This window comes from Musa acuminata, chromosome BXJ1-11 (genome assembly GCF_036884655.1).
Source record: "Musa acuminata AAA Group cultivar baxijiao chromosome BXJ1-11, Cavendish_Baxijiao_AAA, whole genome shotgun sequence".
In the NCBI taxonomy this organism is placed as follows: domain Eukaryota; kingdom Viridiplantae; phylum Streptophyta; class Magnoliopsida; order Zingiberales; family Musaceae; genus Musa; species Musa acuminata.
In genome coordinates, this window is record NC_088337.1 from 25,429,382 (window position 1) to 25,447,395 (window position 18,014).

Below are 18,014 nucleotides of genomic sequence, written 5' to 3' on the forward strand. Positions count from 1 at the left end.
ACATATGTGCACCAATTATCAGATAGATCAAACTAACAAAAAAAGAGAAGATTATGGCACAGATATAGTGCAAACTGTAGGTAAATTAAATAAAAGCCAGTCTCTAGCTCAAGAACAAACTAAAAACCAAATAGTTTTTTATAATAGTTTAGGAACATCACCCAAATAAGAATAAAAAATGAAATATTTTGAATATCACTACAAAAACACAGTAAAAGCCACTTAAAAATACTGTAAATTACTCAAATGGATTCCTAACCACAATCAAACCAACTACAAACTAAAAATATAATATTGTAATAGTTTACAAGCAATGACAATTAGGGAGGTACAATATGATGTTTTTCAGTAGATTTATAGTGTTTTTAACATCTCAATAAGATAATTATAATGCTTTTGAAAGACATGATAAATGAGCTAAATGAAAATACTGTAACAGTCCAAAAATAGTAAAAAAACTAACGAAAAAAATACCATTGAGATTGATGAGAGGTATTATTCGAATTAAGGGACACCATCTAGGAAAAACGAAAACAAGAAATGTCTATTAAGAAAAAATAAAAAAGAAGAACTTTTGAGAAATATCGTATTTAAAATTTTGCCTCAACTTTCTCTTATAGAGATAAACTACGAATAAAGATTCAAATATGTCAATGATGGAGTGACAGGGACTCCAAAATAATAGGAAGCTATTCTAGAGTCATAAATGGAAGCAATTAGGTTGCAGCTAATTTTGCCTTTTTTAGTAAAAAGATGCTATTTTTTAAGCTTCATATTTGATGGTTCATCAATACAAATTCATATGAGAGCAATTCAAATATGAACACGATCATCTAGAAAAGAAGCAGATAACACATATAGTGGACTTAAGATATCATGACAGATATTTGTAATTCACATTTTTTCCAAGTTGAATTAAAATAGAATACTTCATTTCTCTTGAACATGATCCAAAGCAAGATATTATCTGAAACATGTAATAAAAAGGTCAATACAAAATGCTCAACCTTCCAACATCCGGCATGCAATTGCAAACCTTTACATTATGATGGATAGAACTCATAAATCTTTTGAAAGAGAATGGGTGCATTTTGGCAATTATTAGAAGATGAATAAAACTCAAAAGTATATGTACCCATGAAAGAAAGGTGACATTACCTGTCTAGTATTGCTCTTCCTTGGCTCCTCCAAGCATCATATTAACATAACTAGGAGATGGATGTGAAGAATCCCAAGAGAAAACCATTTTCAGTTAGAAGATTGAACATTACAGATAAGAAAGCTTAAGAAAAGAGATGATACCAGAGAAAACATACAAGAAAACAATTTACCAGTGTAGCTTGAACTTGTGCCATCTTCCAGATTAACAAATATCCTGCAAATTTTAATTAGTGACCTCACTGCAAAGCTTAGCATTATAAGCATGTATTTACCAGTGCCGTTCCTCTTCTTTCATGGCAAAATGACTTGGAACGAAACAAAGCTCTGTTATCCATTCACCTGAGTGTAACAAGGTAACTCAGAGCAAAGTAAATTTGGGGTAGAAGCTATAGACAGTGCACGCTGCCATCTAATATTTACAACATAATGTTTGACATCGACGCCTTGACAAACCTTGCCTGAAACTAAGATTGCTTTATGACAGGCAGAGATAGTATACATCTGAATACCAGATCAGAAGCCTGTGCTTTCTAGACTGCACACAACAAAACTTCCTTATGTGCTCTCCTGAAGTGTCTGAGATCGGGACATAGCTGCCGGATTTGCATGCAAGACTTTAGTGGCATCTGATGGCTGATTGTTATCAGATTTGGAATGGAACGCTTCAAAGATGCCGCCACCCCTTTTGATTTTCTTACCAGGTGAGATACCTAGTGTTGCCCATATAGAGCTCTTTGCAGCCTCATCCGGGTCATCGATCCTCAGAGTCTTTGGAACCCACAAAGTTTTCTCTGTTTTCTCCACGGACTCAGAAATAGCATCTCTAGAATGCTTGCCCAAGGTCGGAGGGTTGTTGCTGGGACACCCATTGTTACTGATAGAAGATGATGAGAGTAAGTCACAGCTTGGTTGGACACAAGTTACATTCCATGTATCTTTGGGCCAGCTAGACATGTGACCCCAGTGTGAAGCTGGAAAGAATGGGAAGGGTATGACAGGTTGACAGTGTAGAGAAGAGGCCATCACTTGAGGAGGCCACGGGACTGGATATGGACTTCCAGTCTCTGGTCTGTGAACCAACTCAGAAGAGCACTGACCCGTCATCACAAGGGCCATATTGTTCCAACCCAATGGCCATGTGCATGGCCAAGTAAGCCTAGGAAAGCATGGCAAGTTGGACATGTGAGTGACACCATTTGAGTAGCTCTGGATGTGGTTTTTCTCCATGCCTGATGCAACTTTCAGAGGATCATTTTCCATGCAATTAGAGGGGGTCACAGATGTTGTGCAGGAGCCCTCTTCGCTGTTCTCATGACAAGAATTCATCTGGTCTTCAAGATTAAGAACTGCAGCCATAGACTCACAGAGTGGTCCTTCTGAATCAAATTTTGAGACAGTCTCATTTCTCTTCAAGACCTCCATGGTCACTGAGACCGAAAGAGCTGCAGTTTCAACTTGATAAATTCCTGGCTGTGGAACATCAACCCTGTTGCCAATCATTCCTTGAGACGGAACACCGATATGACTGTGGTGGTGCACAGCAGCATTCTTGCTTTTCCTCTTTCCGGAACCCACGGGAAGGTTCCTCATTGTGCCTCCTGCAGTCCAGTACCTCTGGCATTTCTTACAGAAATGCCTAGGTTGGTTCACATTATAGTTATTGTAGTAGCAGAACTTGGTATTCAAACTGTTGCATCGAGGGCATGGCAGAATCTTATCTGGCTTCTTAAGGGTCTTCTCTTGGCCTGAGGTATTTGCCTCACTATTATCCTTTTCATGCTTCTGTCCTGATGATTCTTCATCGTTTTGGGTGGAAACTTCATCGCCATTGCCATTGTTCAAACCAGAAGAGGTGGATGGTTTTTGCAAGTCTACCATTTCTGATGCAGAGGTTTCAACTTCACTTTCTCTTACTTCTGTGCAGGTATCCTGGAATTCACAGTGAAGAAAGTTAACATGGAAAAAACAGTACCACAAATTGCAGGAAATAAAATTGATGAGAATGAACTACAGAAGGGGAAGTTTATCTGTCACTAAAAATGTAAGCCTACCAAAGAAAAAAGATTATGATTTCTTCACTAAGATTCAGGTCTAAGCCTCATCATAAACCTCACAAGAATGACTATTAATATCTCCTTTCTTTTGCTCAAAAGGATAACCATGTCACACCGAATACTTGCACTGAAATGTTCTTGAGTAATCAACAATTACCATAATTTCTTTCTAAAATTGACCAGCTTGAAAATAATGTGATGAAATAACAGTTCCATTAAAAGATTGCAATGAAAAGTTTCTTTTCTTCAAAGATAAGTACAATAAATTACTACTCTTCGATTTCAGATATGTGACAGAGTCGAGTCTTCTGCTCCTTTTTGCATCACAACACTCTTTTCATTAATTTTTTTTATTTTCTTGCATATTTTAATTTTGACTAAAATGAAATTTTCATTAGGCAAAGATTCATAACAAGAAGCAAATTTCTCCTTTCATTAAAAGAATTGCATTAGCGTATCGAACAAGTAGAGAGATTCTAAGCAGCGATTGGAATCTTATTTTGCCCCTTCTTTACACCTGAGCCCTAGACATGTTAGCAGAGGCTTGTAGGAAGAAATCATCAGGAAAATAGGAAATTTCATCTACTTAACTCCTGAAATCATCTAAAAGAAATCCGAGATTGCATCAGTTCTGTTACGGCTATCATTCATCAGAAGGAGGTAAACAAAACAAAAGAGCGCCAACTTTTTTCCGCTTCGATCACATCCAAATCAAAGCTCACAGTTCCTCCATCGACCAAAGCAAAAGAACCAAATCAGGAAAAAGCAACCCCGAAACTGATTCCAAAAGACGAATGAAAGACGGCATGACAGATGGAATAAATGAGCACGTCTCTCTTCACTCACCTTCTCGTGGCGTTCGGACGGGGAGGAGCTCTCACCGGGAGGTTCCGCCGTGCCCTGGCCGTCCTGTGGAGGGATCGTCAGTCCGAACAGCTTGATTGCCAGATCTCTCGCTTCGGACATCACATGGGCGCTACCTACGTCTCGATCCCAAATTCCTCTTCCTCCCTCTCCGTTGCTCGCTGTCGCTGCTTTCATCTTCTTATCGTCGGGAAGAGAGGGAGGGGAGACGGACATTGGGCGTGACCGGGAGACGCCGGTCGAGGTCGAAGAGGGGGCGGGCGACCAGGGGGCCAACTCGGACGACTCCGAGCCACGAGTTGGGATCATAGTGGGGGTACCAAACGTCGGTGGGTCCCACCTAACCCGTTCACGTGATCTCAGCCAATAAGAACCCCGGAGCCGCAAAGCGCGACCGCTGGCTACCGTTCATCTTCCCAACTCGGCCCAGCCGCGAAGGATCGACCGCCACGTGGCGATCCGTCGCGCCGCAGGATGAAGAGACGCTTTTTCCCGCTGCGCTCCGGCCTTGAAGGCCCATCTAGATCTCGAGGGGCTCGACCGCCACGTGGCGGGCCCATGGGGTCGGAGGATAAAAGAGACGCTCTTTTTGGTTTCTGCGATTCCGCCTCTGCTTGGCCTCTCCATCGGACACAACCTGCACCGCACACGTGCCCTTCTCCATCTACATCTCAAAGGGGGGTATATTTACGAGGAAAATACTCGGTGCTATAAAACTCTATTGTTTTGAATTATCATCATGCTTTTTATGATGTGCACAACTTCCAGGATTCCATCAATCAAGGTGTTCAACCACAGCCGTCCATTCATCTGATTCGAATAAAAATAAATATATAATTTTAATTGGATCGAGTCAACGATAGGAGTGATGTCAACTGGGGAAATTACTTCCCCATCTCCAGCCCTATCTCATCCTCGATCTTCCATCTCTATCTTATTCTTATTTAGATGAAAAATAAAAAAAAATTATTAGATGAAAGAATTATAATTCTTCATATTATCTCAATTAATTTATCTTTTTTTTAATAAAAATATTATAAAATTTATTAATAATATTAAATTTTATAACTAATAATAATATTTATAAATTTTATAAGTCATATAAATATTTAATTATAAATATATTTAAATATAAATATAATCAAATATATCTAAATATTCATATAAGATGGATCCTATATAAATTAAAAAATATAAAATATTTAAATAAATCAAATAACTCGACTCACACTCAATTCAATCGAGACTCAAATCAATTTAATTTGAATCGATTGAAAACTTGACCCATCTAACATCTAGATTTACATATTGATGGGATTGAGATGAGTACGAGGACCTCATCCCTGTCGGCAGAGGGTATTAATATTCGTGGATATAAATTTATGTTACCAAGGAGGAAAATTCATTGGATGACTTAGTATGATATGTTATATATATATATATATATATATATATATATATATATATATATATAATGTCCCAAGATGAGTACAACTTGATATATAAAGTTATGTAATTATTACAATATTTTACTTAAAAAATTTAAGCCTTGTTTTTTGTTATTTAATGTAAGTATAATTTTATAAAATACTAAATAAATAAAAATGTTATTTAAAATTTCCAATTAAAACCAAAGTGTTGTTAAATGCTATTATTGTTTTGTTCTATCATCACAAAAGGAATTTAAGATGAAAGCATATTTTCAAAATTTTCAAAAATTTAATCAAAACTATCAATTAATAAATACAAAAGTAAAAGCAATCATATCAAAGAATAAGCATAAATAAATCATATTCATTGCATGTTGGTCCCTTGATCAAAATTTATAGAGGTTTAATGAATAGTGAGACATGTAGATCTGATTGAGAAAACTAAACAAAATTAAGAGAGAGTGGGTAAATGCAATGGATTAGTTCGTTAGTATGAGAATGCGAGACAACCCCCTTACGGATTCCCGGCGAGAGAACCGGTGACGACGTGCCACGTCCTCATTTCCAAATACCAAAATTCCAGCCTCGCTTTGGATTTGGAAGCCAATAAAACAGTGGGCCACCATCGTCTTCCCGGTCTAAGGAACTACCGAATCTGTCCCTCGTCCACAACGAATTTCCTACATTACACTCGATAATTCCCACAGAACATCGAGGGTAATATAGTCAAATGAGGTCGTCCTCCTATAACCGAGTCTCTGCGCTTCCCTCCCTCCACTCAAATTGACGCCTCCCTTCCTCGATCAGAGACACGGTGGGACGTCCGCGAGAGCCCCGCGGTCGGGCGCCAACGCTCATCCAACTGGCTGGAAGCCTTCCCGCCGTATCGAAGACGGAGATCTCGGCACCAGAAGACGAGCCCAAATAGCACGGTCAGAATCCTTTCCCCTTCTTTCTCCATGAACGTTCTTCCTCCTCTCCCCTTTCCGCTTCACGTCGACAAGTCTTCTTGCTCTCGACGCCCCGGCGGTGGGAGGCGATCCCGATGTGGTTCGTCGACCTCCGTAACCGCTTCGAGATTCATAACTTCTGTAGAATAGGATTAAAAATTTTGGAACTCGAAAGAAACAGGGGCGTCGAGCGGTTCCGGTGCGTCGCTGGAACTGCCCTTCTTAGACTGAACCCTCAAATGCCAGAGATAGGTCTTCGATCGATGTCTTATGCCCACGGATCTCGAAAAAGTTGAATCCTTTTGCCTCTGCATTTACAGCTCATTGGCCATCTTCCCTTTCATCTTCCCTCTTCCAATCAAGGTTTTTTTATAAAAAAAAAATTGATAAAGATTTTGATTGAGTGACCAATAATTTTTATGATTTAAATAGGTCCAGTCAAATGTACAATGCAAACAATTAGATGGAAAATCTTCTATGAATAATGATTAAATATATGCCTGTAGTCATATAAGGAGCAATTGTGAGTATAGATGCATCAGATGAGAGCCAAAATAATGTCGTTGAGATGAATGGGCTTAGTCTCGTTGACGTCACAATAGATAGAGAAGCAGTAAGGGGTTGGCTTTCACCTGTTTTGGTTCGTCGAAATATATGCACTCCGAAAGGGCTTGTTGTTTGCGAGAACACTTTGCAGGTCCGTGGCAATACAATATAATATCACGCCATGTTTCGTGCATCCTCTCCTCTTGTGATGACCGTCATATTCCCCACCACGAATATTATAACAAGTCTTTCGGATTGCCGGAGGGGTCGGAAGCCATACCGGCTTTCACGTTCAAGAAGACTTTCACAACTCACATTTCCTAAAAGATCGCAAGTGGATCCTTCAAAAAATGACGTATTTGCCCCTTAGACTCTTCCCGAACCACAGCCGCGCGTCCTACAAAGTTGGGCTTCAGGACGTACCGAATCCATCAGGGTTGAACCGTCAAAGTATCCAATTCGTGGGGCCGACGCTCCATGCTTCTCGAGATGCCTCGTGGGGTTGAAGCTCCTGATAGCATCACCTTCTTTTTCCCCTTAGGGGTGCACCCCTTTTCACGTCGAGGTGGACTCAACCCCCCGCCTGCAGTGATGGGAATGGGGTAGGAGCATAGCGAGGAGGGCAACCGCATCGGAGTTGGGGAAGAAGAACCAAGGGCCGCGAAACGGCTGTTCCAACGCAAACGCTATTCTATTCCTCGAAGACCAGCTGCCCTTCGTTTGACCGCTTCTGCGGACGGACCCAGGAACACCACGTGAAGCTAGGCCTTTGATCGGCTCAAAGAAGGTTTCATCTCGCAAGGAGAGAGAGAGAGAGGAGAGAGGAGAGAGAGAGAGAGATCAGAGCGAGCGTTGTTCTCGAGGCGGAAAGGACGCCGTCTTCTATTGCTTGCTCCGCTCTGTCCCTCCTCCTCCTCCACCTCCTCCTCCTCCTCCTCATGGACTGTTCCATTGGTGGTGGGTTGCTGTATTTGGAACAGAGAAGTGGGGAACAGCTCCCTGTGTTTAGCTTTGGAGACTGCTGAGGTCTGACAATGAGATCTTTCATGTGTACTGCGCCCCTCTTTCTTTGTCAGAAACACTTTTGTTCTTTCATACGTGACAGTATATGGAAGTCGTTTCTTTAACTAGACTGCATCTTCTCCTACTTAGATTCGAGGTTTTATCCTGAACCTGTAAAGGTCTCTTCTGTTTCTTGATTCAGTGCTGGTGAATTGGCTTTGGTTTCTTTTGTTCTCGCGCTTTCCAGTTATACATCTGATTCAAGTTTCTTTGTGATTTGGGAACAGGAAGCTGGGATTTCTTTTTATCAAGATGACCTTAAGATGTGACACATGGAAAAGGGTAATTTTCTTTTTCTTTTGAGAATATGGTGAGGAATGTTATTAAATCTAGTGTAAGCTATTCTTCTTTGTTGACTTTGGTTTTGTGCTGCTGACCTGAGCAAGCAAGTAATCTTTCCTCCTGTTTCTTTCTTTTTCTTGATGGTGCTGGCTGCAGTTTTCTCTTCCAAAAATCGTTCGGACCAAAGATAAGAGTGCCGCAAATGCGAGCCCATCCAACGCCTCTGGTAGCTTCTGCTTTTGATTTAACGCCATTCTTCATGTGTAATTTTTTGTTGCAGTCATCATTTTTGCATTCAGCAAGCAAACTTGTTATATATTGATCGACCAGATTCCTACATCCAAAACATTTCGTTTAGTAAATACAGATTTATCGATAACTACTATGATTTCTTAGTTTAGCTCCCCTTTTTCTTTTTTTTTTTGACTCTGTGTCTGTATCTGCAAACCAGATGAGTTTCATGGAACTCCAAGTTTCTCAACCTCCTCACCTGTCCTTAGAAAAAGCTTTTCAGGTACATCCCTAGCTTGTCTTTCTTTTTTTATCTTCATTTACAGTTTCCATACTTCATGTTTCCTGTAAAATTATCTTTCCTTTCTTGTAATCTGATACCATTTCTTGAACGCCATTCAAGAAACAGACAGCGTGTCAAGGTTTGGGAGCTTAATTTTCAGCGACTACTCATGTCGATCACCAAGCGCAGTAAACACCGAGGCCTTCAGGTGGCTGATATCCTTGTTGCTTGCTTCTGTTATGCCTCATCTCGTATTCCTTCTTCTAATGTTATGCCTCCATTACGTTTACAAATTAGGATATTCGTCGCGACATGGAATGTTGGAGGAAATACCCCTCATATGGGGCTTAATCTCAATGATTTCCTTCCTGCCGATGATCACTCGGATATATATGTTTTAGGGTATGGATTGCTTCATATCTTTTTCAGGACAGAGTATTGAATTTGTATCATGGGTTGCTCGCGGTCCTGAATGAACCTTATGTTTCTGTTTCTTGTGATCTTCCAGGTTTCAGGAGATAGTCCCTCTGAATGCAGGAAATGTACTTGTTATCGAGGATAACGAGCCAGCAGCAAAATGGCTCTCCCTAATCGACGAAGCATTGAACGGTTCAACGGATTCTGAGACTGACACTGACTCACACACGCCATCTCCCTACACTACCTCTATATCTTCTCAAGCTTCCGGCATGAAGACTCCGATCTCAAGAGATTCAAAGATGCACAGCGGTACATTATTCTTCCAGAAGCCATTACTGAAATCTATAAGCAAAACTTACAGGACGGAGCAGGGCCGACGCCTGAGAGCATGCAACTGCCCCTCCAAAGTGACGAGGAAATATTACAGGGAGTCATGTTTCAGATGCCAACATGCTCATATCAGTGACGACGATTCCACAGATGAGGAGGAAGACGATGAACCAAGCAGTTCTTCGGTGGCTGGTTTACCCACCACACTTACGAGTAATCAGCAAAGGTACAGTCTCATAGCCAGCAAACAGATGGTGGGGATCTTTGTTACTGTTTGGGTGAGGAGGGAACTTGTCCAACATCTAGGTCACCTAAGACTCTCTTGTGTTGGACGGGGCATAATGGGTTATCTTGGCAATAAGGTGAGAAGAGGGCTTGTCATAGTTTTCATCAGCCTCTCTATCTGCATCCATCCTGGTGGTATCAGCTTTGATTTAAGACCTGCTTCTTCTTCTTCTTCTCACCGCAGGGATGCATAAGTGTGAGCATGTCTCTGCACCAAACAAGCTTTTGCTTCGTCTGCAGCCACTTGGCTTCAGGGGAGAAAGAAGGAGATGAGCTAAGGAGAAACTCTGATGTCTCAGAAATACTTAAACACACACAATTTAAAAAGGTTTGCAGAAGATCTGGCCGAAGAATCCCTGAGAAAATTCTCGAGCATGAGTAAGCATTTCTTTAAACCTGTACTCTGCTCTATCGCACTGAGATCTGTAAACTAATGCATCGATCGATCCTTCTTTCTGATCTGTTAACTCAGTCGTATCATATGGTTGGGAGACCTGAATTACCGTATCGCTTTGAGCTATACTGAAACCAAGAAACTTCTCGAGGAGAATGACTGGGATTCTCTTTTCGAGAAGGATCAGGTAATTTGTTCTTGATCAAAATGCCAAGCAAATGAAGCATCCAACTCATTGAATACTTTTGCTAATTGGTTGCTCGATCATTATGTGTTGCAAAAGTTTCAGCTTTGTGATCTTATTCATCCGGATTGTTTTGATAGCTCAAGATCGAAAGAGAAGCTGGGCGAGTGTTCAAGGGATGGAAAGAAGGGAAGATATATTTTGCACCAACATACAAATACTCCAACAACTCAGATACTTATGCTGGAGAGATTGTGACATCGAAAAAGAAACGAAGAACCCCTGCATGGTTTGTTAGCCACTGGATTCAATCAACTAAACCGCATTAAGACTAATGCTTTCTGCTAAGATGGTGTTTTTGCCTTCTACCTTCATATTTTGAATAGTACAGAAATAAAAATATACTTATGCCTTTCCTTAACGATTTTAATAGTTGATGCAAATTTTATGAGTTCAAGATCATCTTTTTTCCTTTTTGCCCTTTATCAACTAAACTGTATCGTTTGAGGTGCACATTCTGCAAGTCAGTGTAAACAGCTATTGCAGCTGTTGCTACTTGGAGGAAAAGGTTCACATACTGCTACTGTAAGAGTAGAGTAGAATTCATGTGAAAACCGTGTGTCGCAACATCTAACAAGATCAACAATTTCAGGTGTGATCGCATATTATGGCATGGTGATGGAATTGTGCAACTGTCTTACATCAGAGGGGAGTCTAAATTTTCCGATCACCGCCCGGTCTGTGCAGCTTTTATTGTGGAGGTTGGAGTGAGCGATGACAGATTGAAGAAGCAGGGTTTATCCACCCCCAACATGAAAGTAGGTGCTGAAGAGAGATTGTCTTCGAGAGCCAGCTATTTCTGAGTAGACAAATATGTTCAATATATCAAATGGTTTCTGTTTCTTCCCACGAGAGGATCATCATGCTCATGAATTGGAGTGGAGATTGGCATCTAAGAATATAGTTTTCTTTTTTCTTTTTTGTAAACGACTTGTCTAGTCAGCAAATCTATACCATTCAACGATCTTTAAGAGTACGTTCTCAATTCAAGACCAAGTGGGGTTTCATGAAATGGCCCCCTCGCTTAAAGATTTCAAGGTTTTGCAACCAGTTCGCGATATGTACCAGCCATCAGGCTAACTATATTAGCTTCAAAATAGAATGGCTTGTTCTTTGAAATTTTTTTGTACTTACTGATGGTAAAAAGTTGATCATCTATAAGAATCTTACATACTTTTCTCCATTCTTCTTCATTTTTTCCTTGCATCTATCTTGCAGCCACCATTTCTTCATGTAGATGAAGCACAAACTATAAGACAAGCTGGTAAAGAAACTCTACTGTAATTAAAGGTCAAGTTATAATGCTTGGTAGGTTTGCATGCCTACCAAACACATTTGTTTCACTACACTTTATTACTTACTACATGCTGATAGTAAGATCATTCTTGTGACCACAACATTTATTATGCTCATCGTATATAAAGTACATAGTACATGTCATATTTATTGCACCATCATTTTATCAATCGAAACCATACATCACATGAATCAATCAGAAACTGAAACTTCATTTCCTGTGTTCAGCTAATGTAACCCAAAATACGCTCGTCAGTCGAAGTGTATACGACCATAGCGACACTAACAACTTTGTACATCTTTTACGTACGTTAGCCTCTCGTAACTCGTCGCAAAGTATCTGTTAGAACGAATCATGAAGCAGGTAAAGACATTGGTAGATGAGCCGTAGGAAATAAAGAAATGTCCAAACCAGTTGTGGGTCCCGGTGGCGATGGCCGATATCACGCTCTATAAACATAACGGGGCGGGCTCGAAAACCGTGGGCTTTTCTCTTCCTTGTGGGGCGCCCGCGCCCCGCGTCGCTCTGTCGACCGGCGACGCCTCTCCCTCCCTCCCTCGATCCCAGGTTCGATGCAAGCAAGCAATGTCGACCCCAAGATCGATGGATGCTGTTCCAGCTTATGATGGTGAGTGTTGTTGATGGGGCTCTGCTTTTGTATGTGCTCCTTGTTAGGGATGAAATTTTGGGGAGAACGAAAAGATGATCTAAGTGAAGTAAAGACAAAAAAAAGAACCAAGGGTTTTTGGTCGGATTCTGGGAAGGGCCGACTCCCAGTTTTGTTGTGGAAGTTGGATTTTTGTTGGATGCGTCTTTGAATTTATTTGGGGGTTGATCTCCGAGCAGATATCTAATTTTATTTCTTGGTCTTTTGCTTTAAATTGATAGTTGTTCTTGCTCGTTTTAAGAATGCAGTAGGGTTTGTCGAAGAAATGCCGAGTCTTTAAGATGGCTTTACTTTTGATTTTTGCTGTCTTTTGATTAACAGATTGCGAGAGATTTGTGGTTCATGTGCTCAGAAAGTTGATGCAGTGTTAGGAAGTGGGAGGATTGTTTGTGTATTCAAGAACTTTGCATGTGGGGTTTGAGCCGGAGGCTGTGATCACTGATGTATTTTGTTGGAGGAGTTGGTTGATGGGCGTAATGACAATGGCATCGCAGGGTGGGGTTGGCAACAGCGGCGATGGCCAGCGTTCCCAGACTCATGGCCTATCCAGGCAAGGGTCGTTCTATAATATGACCCTTAATGAAGTCCAGAATCACTTGGGAGAACCCCTTCATAGCATGAACCTCGATGATCTCCTCAAGACTGTGTTTGCAGCCGAGGGTAACCAGTTATCGAGTATGGATCTTGATAGTCCAGGAGACCAGTATGCCTCCGACTCTGGTCTCCATCGCCAGGGAAGCATTACTATGTCACGAGAGCTGAGCAAAAAGACGGTGGACCAAGTGTGGAGAGACATTCAGTTGGGAAAGGAGAAAGGTGATGAGGTGCAGAGATCAGGTCATGGTAGGCAGCCGACACTTGGTGAGATGACACTGGAGGACTTTCTTGTGAAGGCTGGGGTGGTTGCCAAGGGCTTTGGGAAAGACAGAAATGATCTGACCGGGAATGTGGATCCTGTAGGAAATGCTGATCTGATTGCCGGGACACAGGATTTTATGCGAGCAACAAGTTGGTTGCAGCAATTTCAGCGGATGGCTACTATTGATCAGCAGATACATGGGCAACAAAGCATGACAGGGGCTTATATGCCAAACTGTGTGCTTCCACAGCCAATGGGTGCTGGTACTGGTCCTATGCTTGAGGCTGTTTTTCCTGAGGGTCAGATAAATATATCATCACCAACACTGGGTGCATTTTCTGATTCTCAAACTTCTAGTAGAAAACATGGAGCTTCAGAAGATTTGGACATATTAGCTGAGAGGAGACACAAAAGGATGATCAAGAATCGGGAGTCTGCTGCACGTTCAAGAGCTAGGAAGCAGGTGATGTGCAACGTATTATGGGCTTGTTTTTCTTTACCTTTGCTGATTTTGTTATGCCATGAGCTGAGAAAAGCTCTTAATTTTCTAGGAAAGGTCTTTGTTTTAAACTCCTTTATTTTGTTATATCAGGCATACACTAATGAACTGGAAAACAAGGTTTCTCACCTAGAAAAAGAGAATGAGAGGCTGAAGAAGCAGAAGGTAGACATATTTTTTTTCTCTATGTTGATTTTGTTGGATTCTGATTTGTCTCGGGTAAATTGTCTTACTGTTATGTGTTACTGAATTCATTTTCTTATTGTACATCTAATTTGGAGAGTCATTCTTGATCAATTCAAGAACAACAGTTATCTTTTTCTGAATAACAGTGTGTGGTTATGTTATAGGATCTAAGATAAAAAATTGTTGAGTTAGATGGCATTCGGAAGTTTATCATTTGGATCCTTGTTTCATGGATTTACCAATAGCGATCCCATTCCTGATTTTGTAGGCTATGCTAGCAAGACAAGAATGCAATTCACCTAAGACTCGACTATGGCTTGTCCTGCATTTGTTTGATTTCTCTGTGCAGATCTCATCCTCAAGATCTACAGGATCTCCAAATATAAACTTATAGGCCTTAATCATTACATGATCTGGTGGTCTGATGCTTGTGCCTCTAGCAAGTTGGCTCTCGGTTCACTATTTGATTAGCAATGCCCTTGGATTGACAAATTAGTTGTTTAGGGTGCTTGATCCGTCACTCAACTTTTGTGTGCTATTTCTGTGTGCATTAAAAATGTTTTCTTTAGTGGCATTGCTTTTTGGGAGCTTTAATTTGAACCATTTAGGAGTGATTATCAGCTTAAGCATTATGTTGCTTAGGCTTCACAATCTCAATCTCATGTTTTGTAGTCTCTTTATTGTGATCCCTTCTGTTGAACTTTTACCACTCTTGGCTGAGAATTTAGATTTTAACCATTGTCTTAAGCATCGCTTTCTCAAATGCACCATTAGAAGTATGCCTTCTCTTTATTATTAAAATAAGGTAGAGAGCATAAGGATAAGGATCTCCATAATACACAGTTGAATACGAAAAATCAGTTGAGAAATAATATGATCTGCCATCGTGATAGCACATCTACCTGAAACTTTGGTACAAGTTTGTCAGATAGCACATGCGAGGGACAAACAACCAGCCTATACAAAACTCATGACTTTAAGAATCTTCTCAATAAAATGCATACATGACTTAATATTGACTCTTATATATTGTATTGGTTGCTTGAAGTGCAAGCCTACTAAAAAAAGAAAATGAATGTTTATCTAATCAAATTCTAATCTAACCCGAAAAGATTAGATAAAGATCATAATCTCAACCGAGCTAAAGTAGACTTACTACCTCCACAATAGGAACTCTTACAATGGAAAATTACATATCAGATAAAAATACCTAATAGAAAAATTACATGTCAGATAAAAGTACCTAATAGAACTTGAGCAATAGCATGTATCAAGTAATTTAGTTCCAAACATATCTATTGTAACCAAAAGTTGAACAATAAATTTGATCAGTGTTCAAATGAAGGGGATGAAGCTGATATTCAGCTTGCTGCCAGAGTGCTGAGATGAAGTATCCAGTCTTGAATCTCGACTGATCATAAAGATATTAGCATGATCCTTTTCTTTTTCTTTGATTCTAAAGTCTCATGTATGTAATTCTTCAGAATTAAGTGCGTGATCATGAAAGTTTCTTTTATAACTAGGATTCCCACATGACCTTAACTATTCACTTATCCTTAGCAATCCCATCGACTAATGTTACTTCATGTAGCTACAGAACAAGTTCATGATCATGAAAAGAATTTCTTTTATAACTAAGATTCCCACAAGACATCAACTTTTAACTTATCTTTAGGAATCCCCCAGACTAATATTACTTCATATAGCCACATGCTTTATTTAATAAAGATGCTTAAAAAGCCTTTTGAGGCTGATTATTTATGGACATGTTTGTCCATAAATATGCATCCTTAAATGAGATATCCTAACACTGTTGGATGTTGAAATGATGAACTTGTACTCTTGAGTAAACATGGTAATGTATTATAATCTTGTTCATCAGGACATTTATCCTGTGAAATATAGCTCCGAGCTGCAAAGAGTTTATTCTTTGATGTAGCATTGTTGCCATCTGATGCTAAACATTGCATAACAACAAATAATTATTTATAAAAGTTGGCAATACGGGTCAGGTTTATGGCACAATTCAGCCATTAGATGCAATGGAATAAAGAAGGCTTGACTTTCTTGGCACATGCTGACATACAGACTGAGACACAAAGTGATTCATGATCTAATAATGTTAGGTCTTGTTGGTAAACGGATATTTTGGTGTGATCTGCCCTCAAGTAATCTGACACAACTCTAGTTGTCACTAACTTGAATTTAGAGGTTCAATTGGGTTATTTCAGGTTGAGATACACATAATCAGATGCTAAATATGTCCTTGATTTAGATTTTTTTTATAAAATATGAATGTTTGTGCTTTTTATTATGTACTTGAGAATTTATACTGATATCTAGCTAAATTCTTGTTTATTTCAATTTTCAGTGTTGTTATATTTGTCATCTTTGTCATCGAAATTCTTGTAATATTGCAAGTACTTTTTTTCTACTTCTGGTAGTCGGCAAAGATTTTAAAACCCTAATACCACTGTTGTAGTTTCCTTACATTCAAGCATGTATATTTGTTAACATGTTTTTGGCTTGTAGTATTTGTTAGGAAGGTGCGCTCGAGTCACTGAGCATTTTAAGTTTGATTGGCATTGGGAGTTAGCAGCATGTTAAGTAGATTTGGATGAGCAGTAGATTTTGTCTTGCATGTTTCCCATCTACTGTTTTATTGCCTTGCAGCAAACCATATTGCAAACTTTGTGTTTTATAAACAATGATCTGATGTACGAACTCCATACATGATAGTAAAATCATACGGTGGAAACACCTGGTCATCCTGATGAAACATTCTGATAAACTAAAAGCCGATGAAACAGTTCTTGATTAGAAGACTAGGCGATATGAAATTACTTGCCTGCTTCTACATCAGGAAAGCAATTCTCTTAGCTTGTGTAAAATTCTTCACGAGTTTCCTATAGCTCACGCTGGTCATAAGTTGGCTTGTTCTTTTGATCAAGCATTTGTTTCAGCTATTACTCTTAGTTTGTCATAAACTTTCTCTTGATGGAAAATATAGCGAAACTGGGTATGCCTTTTTTATCTAAGATATCTTAGACTCATGCAGCATATATATATTATATATTACTCTTAAAACAAGAATGGATGATGATATATTCTCTTAAAATGTGACTGTAGAAGAAATTTATATGCAAGATTTTGCCTGAGCGATGCAACTGTAAACTGACTTGTTTCTCCTTCATTCTGTTGCAGGAGTTGGACAAAATACTTCTCTCAGTACCCCTACCGGAACCAAGGTACCAGCTTCGCAGGACAAGCTCGTCCCCATTTTAGCCTATATCATGTAAGTTTATTGATATGGTTACTGTATTATTATCATTATAGAGGCATGGTAATATGTCAGTTCAGCATTCTTATTTTAAGATCCTTAGGTTTTTATAATTATAGCTGCAGTTACTGTTCCAGTGAATGACTGCTATCATAATAACCTTGTAAATTAATTCAATTGTCTTTTCTTTTCTTTTCTTCCTAGGCAAAATACTTGTGTAGCGATTTCTTTTCTTTTTCTGGCTGATTTATTAGCAAAAACTAAATCTCTGTATGCATTACTGCTGCTCTGGCAAATTTTCAAGTGCAACATGCACTGGATTTTTGCCTATTGCGGAATGGTTGTGGTGAGGTTTAACATTTGGTCTAGATGGCTCAAGTGCGTAATGGACCGGTCCGGTCCGAATATGAACCAAAATGTGGATCCGTCCAATATGGAGCGGTTCACATTAAGTTTTATGAATACGGCTTGTTATTCAGCTATGGGCAGTTGCCCCAAGTCGTCGATCCACCTGTGCTTCCCGGCAACCGTCGATCCGTAGCTGCTTGTGCCGTGGATCACCCGCAACCCTCTCGTTATAGCTCGCGCCATCCGCTGTCCATCGTCGTCGATCCACAACTGGGACTCGTGTTCATGGGGATTTAAGGAATTCCAAACTACAGTAATTGGATGCATGAGGTAATTGTTGCT

General features: G+C 39.9%; 3 protein-coding genes across 7 annotated transcripts; 2 read left to right on the forward strand and 1 right to left on the reverse strand.

Moving 5' to 3' along the window:
- Positions 1–1,467: 1,467 nt before the first annotated feature.
- LOC103971548 (cyclic dof factor 3) lies at positions 1,468–4,403 on the reverse strand. Its single transcript, XM_018820113.2, has 2 exons — positions 4,062–4,403; positions 1,468–3,090 (listed from the first exon to the last, which is right to left on the reverse strand). The coding sequence occupies exons 1-2, from the start codon at positions 4,386–4,388 to the stop codon at positions 1,717–1,719; spliced, it is 1,701 nt and encodes a 566-aa protein (XP_018675658.2). The 5' UTR covers positions 4,389–4,403; the 3' UTR covers positions 1,468–1,716.
- A 1,910-nt stretch (positions 4,404–6,313) lies between these two features.
- On the forward strand, positions 6,314–11,655 carry LOC135583677 (type I inositol polyphosphate 5-phosphatase 10-like). Of its 5 annotated transcripts, none has more exons than XM_065090204.1 (11): positions 6,314–6,441; positions 8,295–8,349; positions 8,506–8,575; positions 8,801–8,863; positions 8,984–9,071; positions 9,161–9,265; positions 9,372–9,975; positions 10,083–10,276; positions 10,371–10,479; positions 10,617–10,765; positions 11,129–11,655. In XM_065090204.1, exons 2-11 carry the CDS (start codon positions 8,320–8,322, stop codon positions 11,337–11,339), a joined length of 1,623 nt encoding a protein of 540 aa, XP_064946276.1. In that variant the 5' UTR covers positions 6,314–6,441; positions 8,295–8,319; the 3' UTR covers positions 11,340–11,655. The 5 variants fall into 5 exon arrangements, with proteins under 5 accessions (XP_064946276.1, XP_064946277.1, XP_064946275.1 ...); XM_065090205.1 differs by lacking the exon at positions 6,314–6,441 and adding an exon at positions 7,430–8,055; XM_065090203.1 differs by lacking the exon at positions 6,314–6,441 and adding an exon at positions 7,431–8,031.
- Positions 11,656–12,321: 666 nt separating this feature from the next.
- On the forward strand, positions 12,322–17,525 carry LOC135597362 (ABSCISIC ACID-INSENSITIVE 5-like protein 2). Its single transcript, XM_065090208.1, has 4 exons — positions 12,322–12,461; positions 12,822–13,822; positions 13,952–14,023; positions 17,249–17,525. The coding sequence occupies exons 2-4, from the start codon at positions 12,968–12,970 to the stop codon at positions 17,327–17,329; spliced, it is 1,008 nt and encodes a 335-aa protein (XP_064946280.1). The 5' UTR covers positions 12,322–12,461; positions 12,822–12,967; the 3' UTR covers positions 17,330–17,525.
- The last annotated feature ends 489 nt before the right edge of the window (positions 17,526–18,014 follow it).

Bases quoted from the DNA above. Each gene is read 5' to 3' on its own strand.
- LOC103971548 (XM_018820113.2), bottom strand. From the start codon at position 4,388: ATGATCCCAACTCGTGGCTCGGAGTCGTCCGAGTTGGCCCCCTGGTCG. The intron at 3,091-4,061 runs GTGAGTGAAGAG...TGTGAATTCCAG, and splicing joins CGTCCGAACGCCACGAGAAG to GATACCTGCACAGAAGTAAG.
- LOC135583677 (XM_065090204.1), top strand. From the start codon at position 8,320: ATGACCTTAAGATGTGACACATGGAAAAGG. The intron at 9,266-9,371 runs GTATGGATTGCT...GTGATCTTCCAG, and splicing joins TCGGATATATATGTTTTAGG to GTTTCAGGAGATAGTCCCTC. The intron at 10,480-10,616 runs GTAATTTGTTCT...TTGTTTTGATAG, and splicing joins CTCTTTTCGAGAAGGATCAG to CTCAAGATCGAAAGAGAAGC.
- LOC135597362 (XM_065090208.1), top strand. From the start codon at position 12,968: ATGGGCGTAATGACAATGGCATCGCAGGGTGGGGTTGGCAACAGCGGC. The intron at 13,823-13,951 runs GTGATGTGCAAC...TTGTTATATCAG, and splicing joins GTTCAAGAGCTAGGAAGCAG to GCATACACTAATGAACTGGA. The intron at 14,024-17,248 runs GTAGACATATTT...ATTCTGTTGCAG, and splicing joins AGAGGCTGAAGAAGCAGAAG to GAGTTGGACAAAATACTTCT.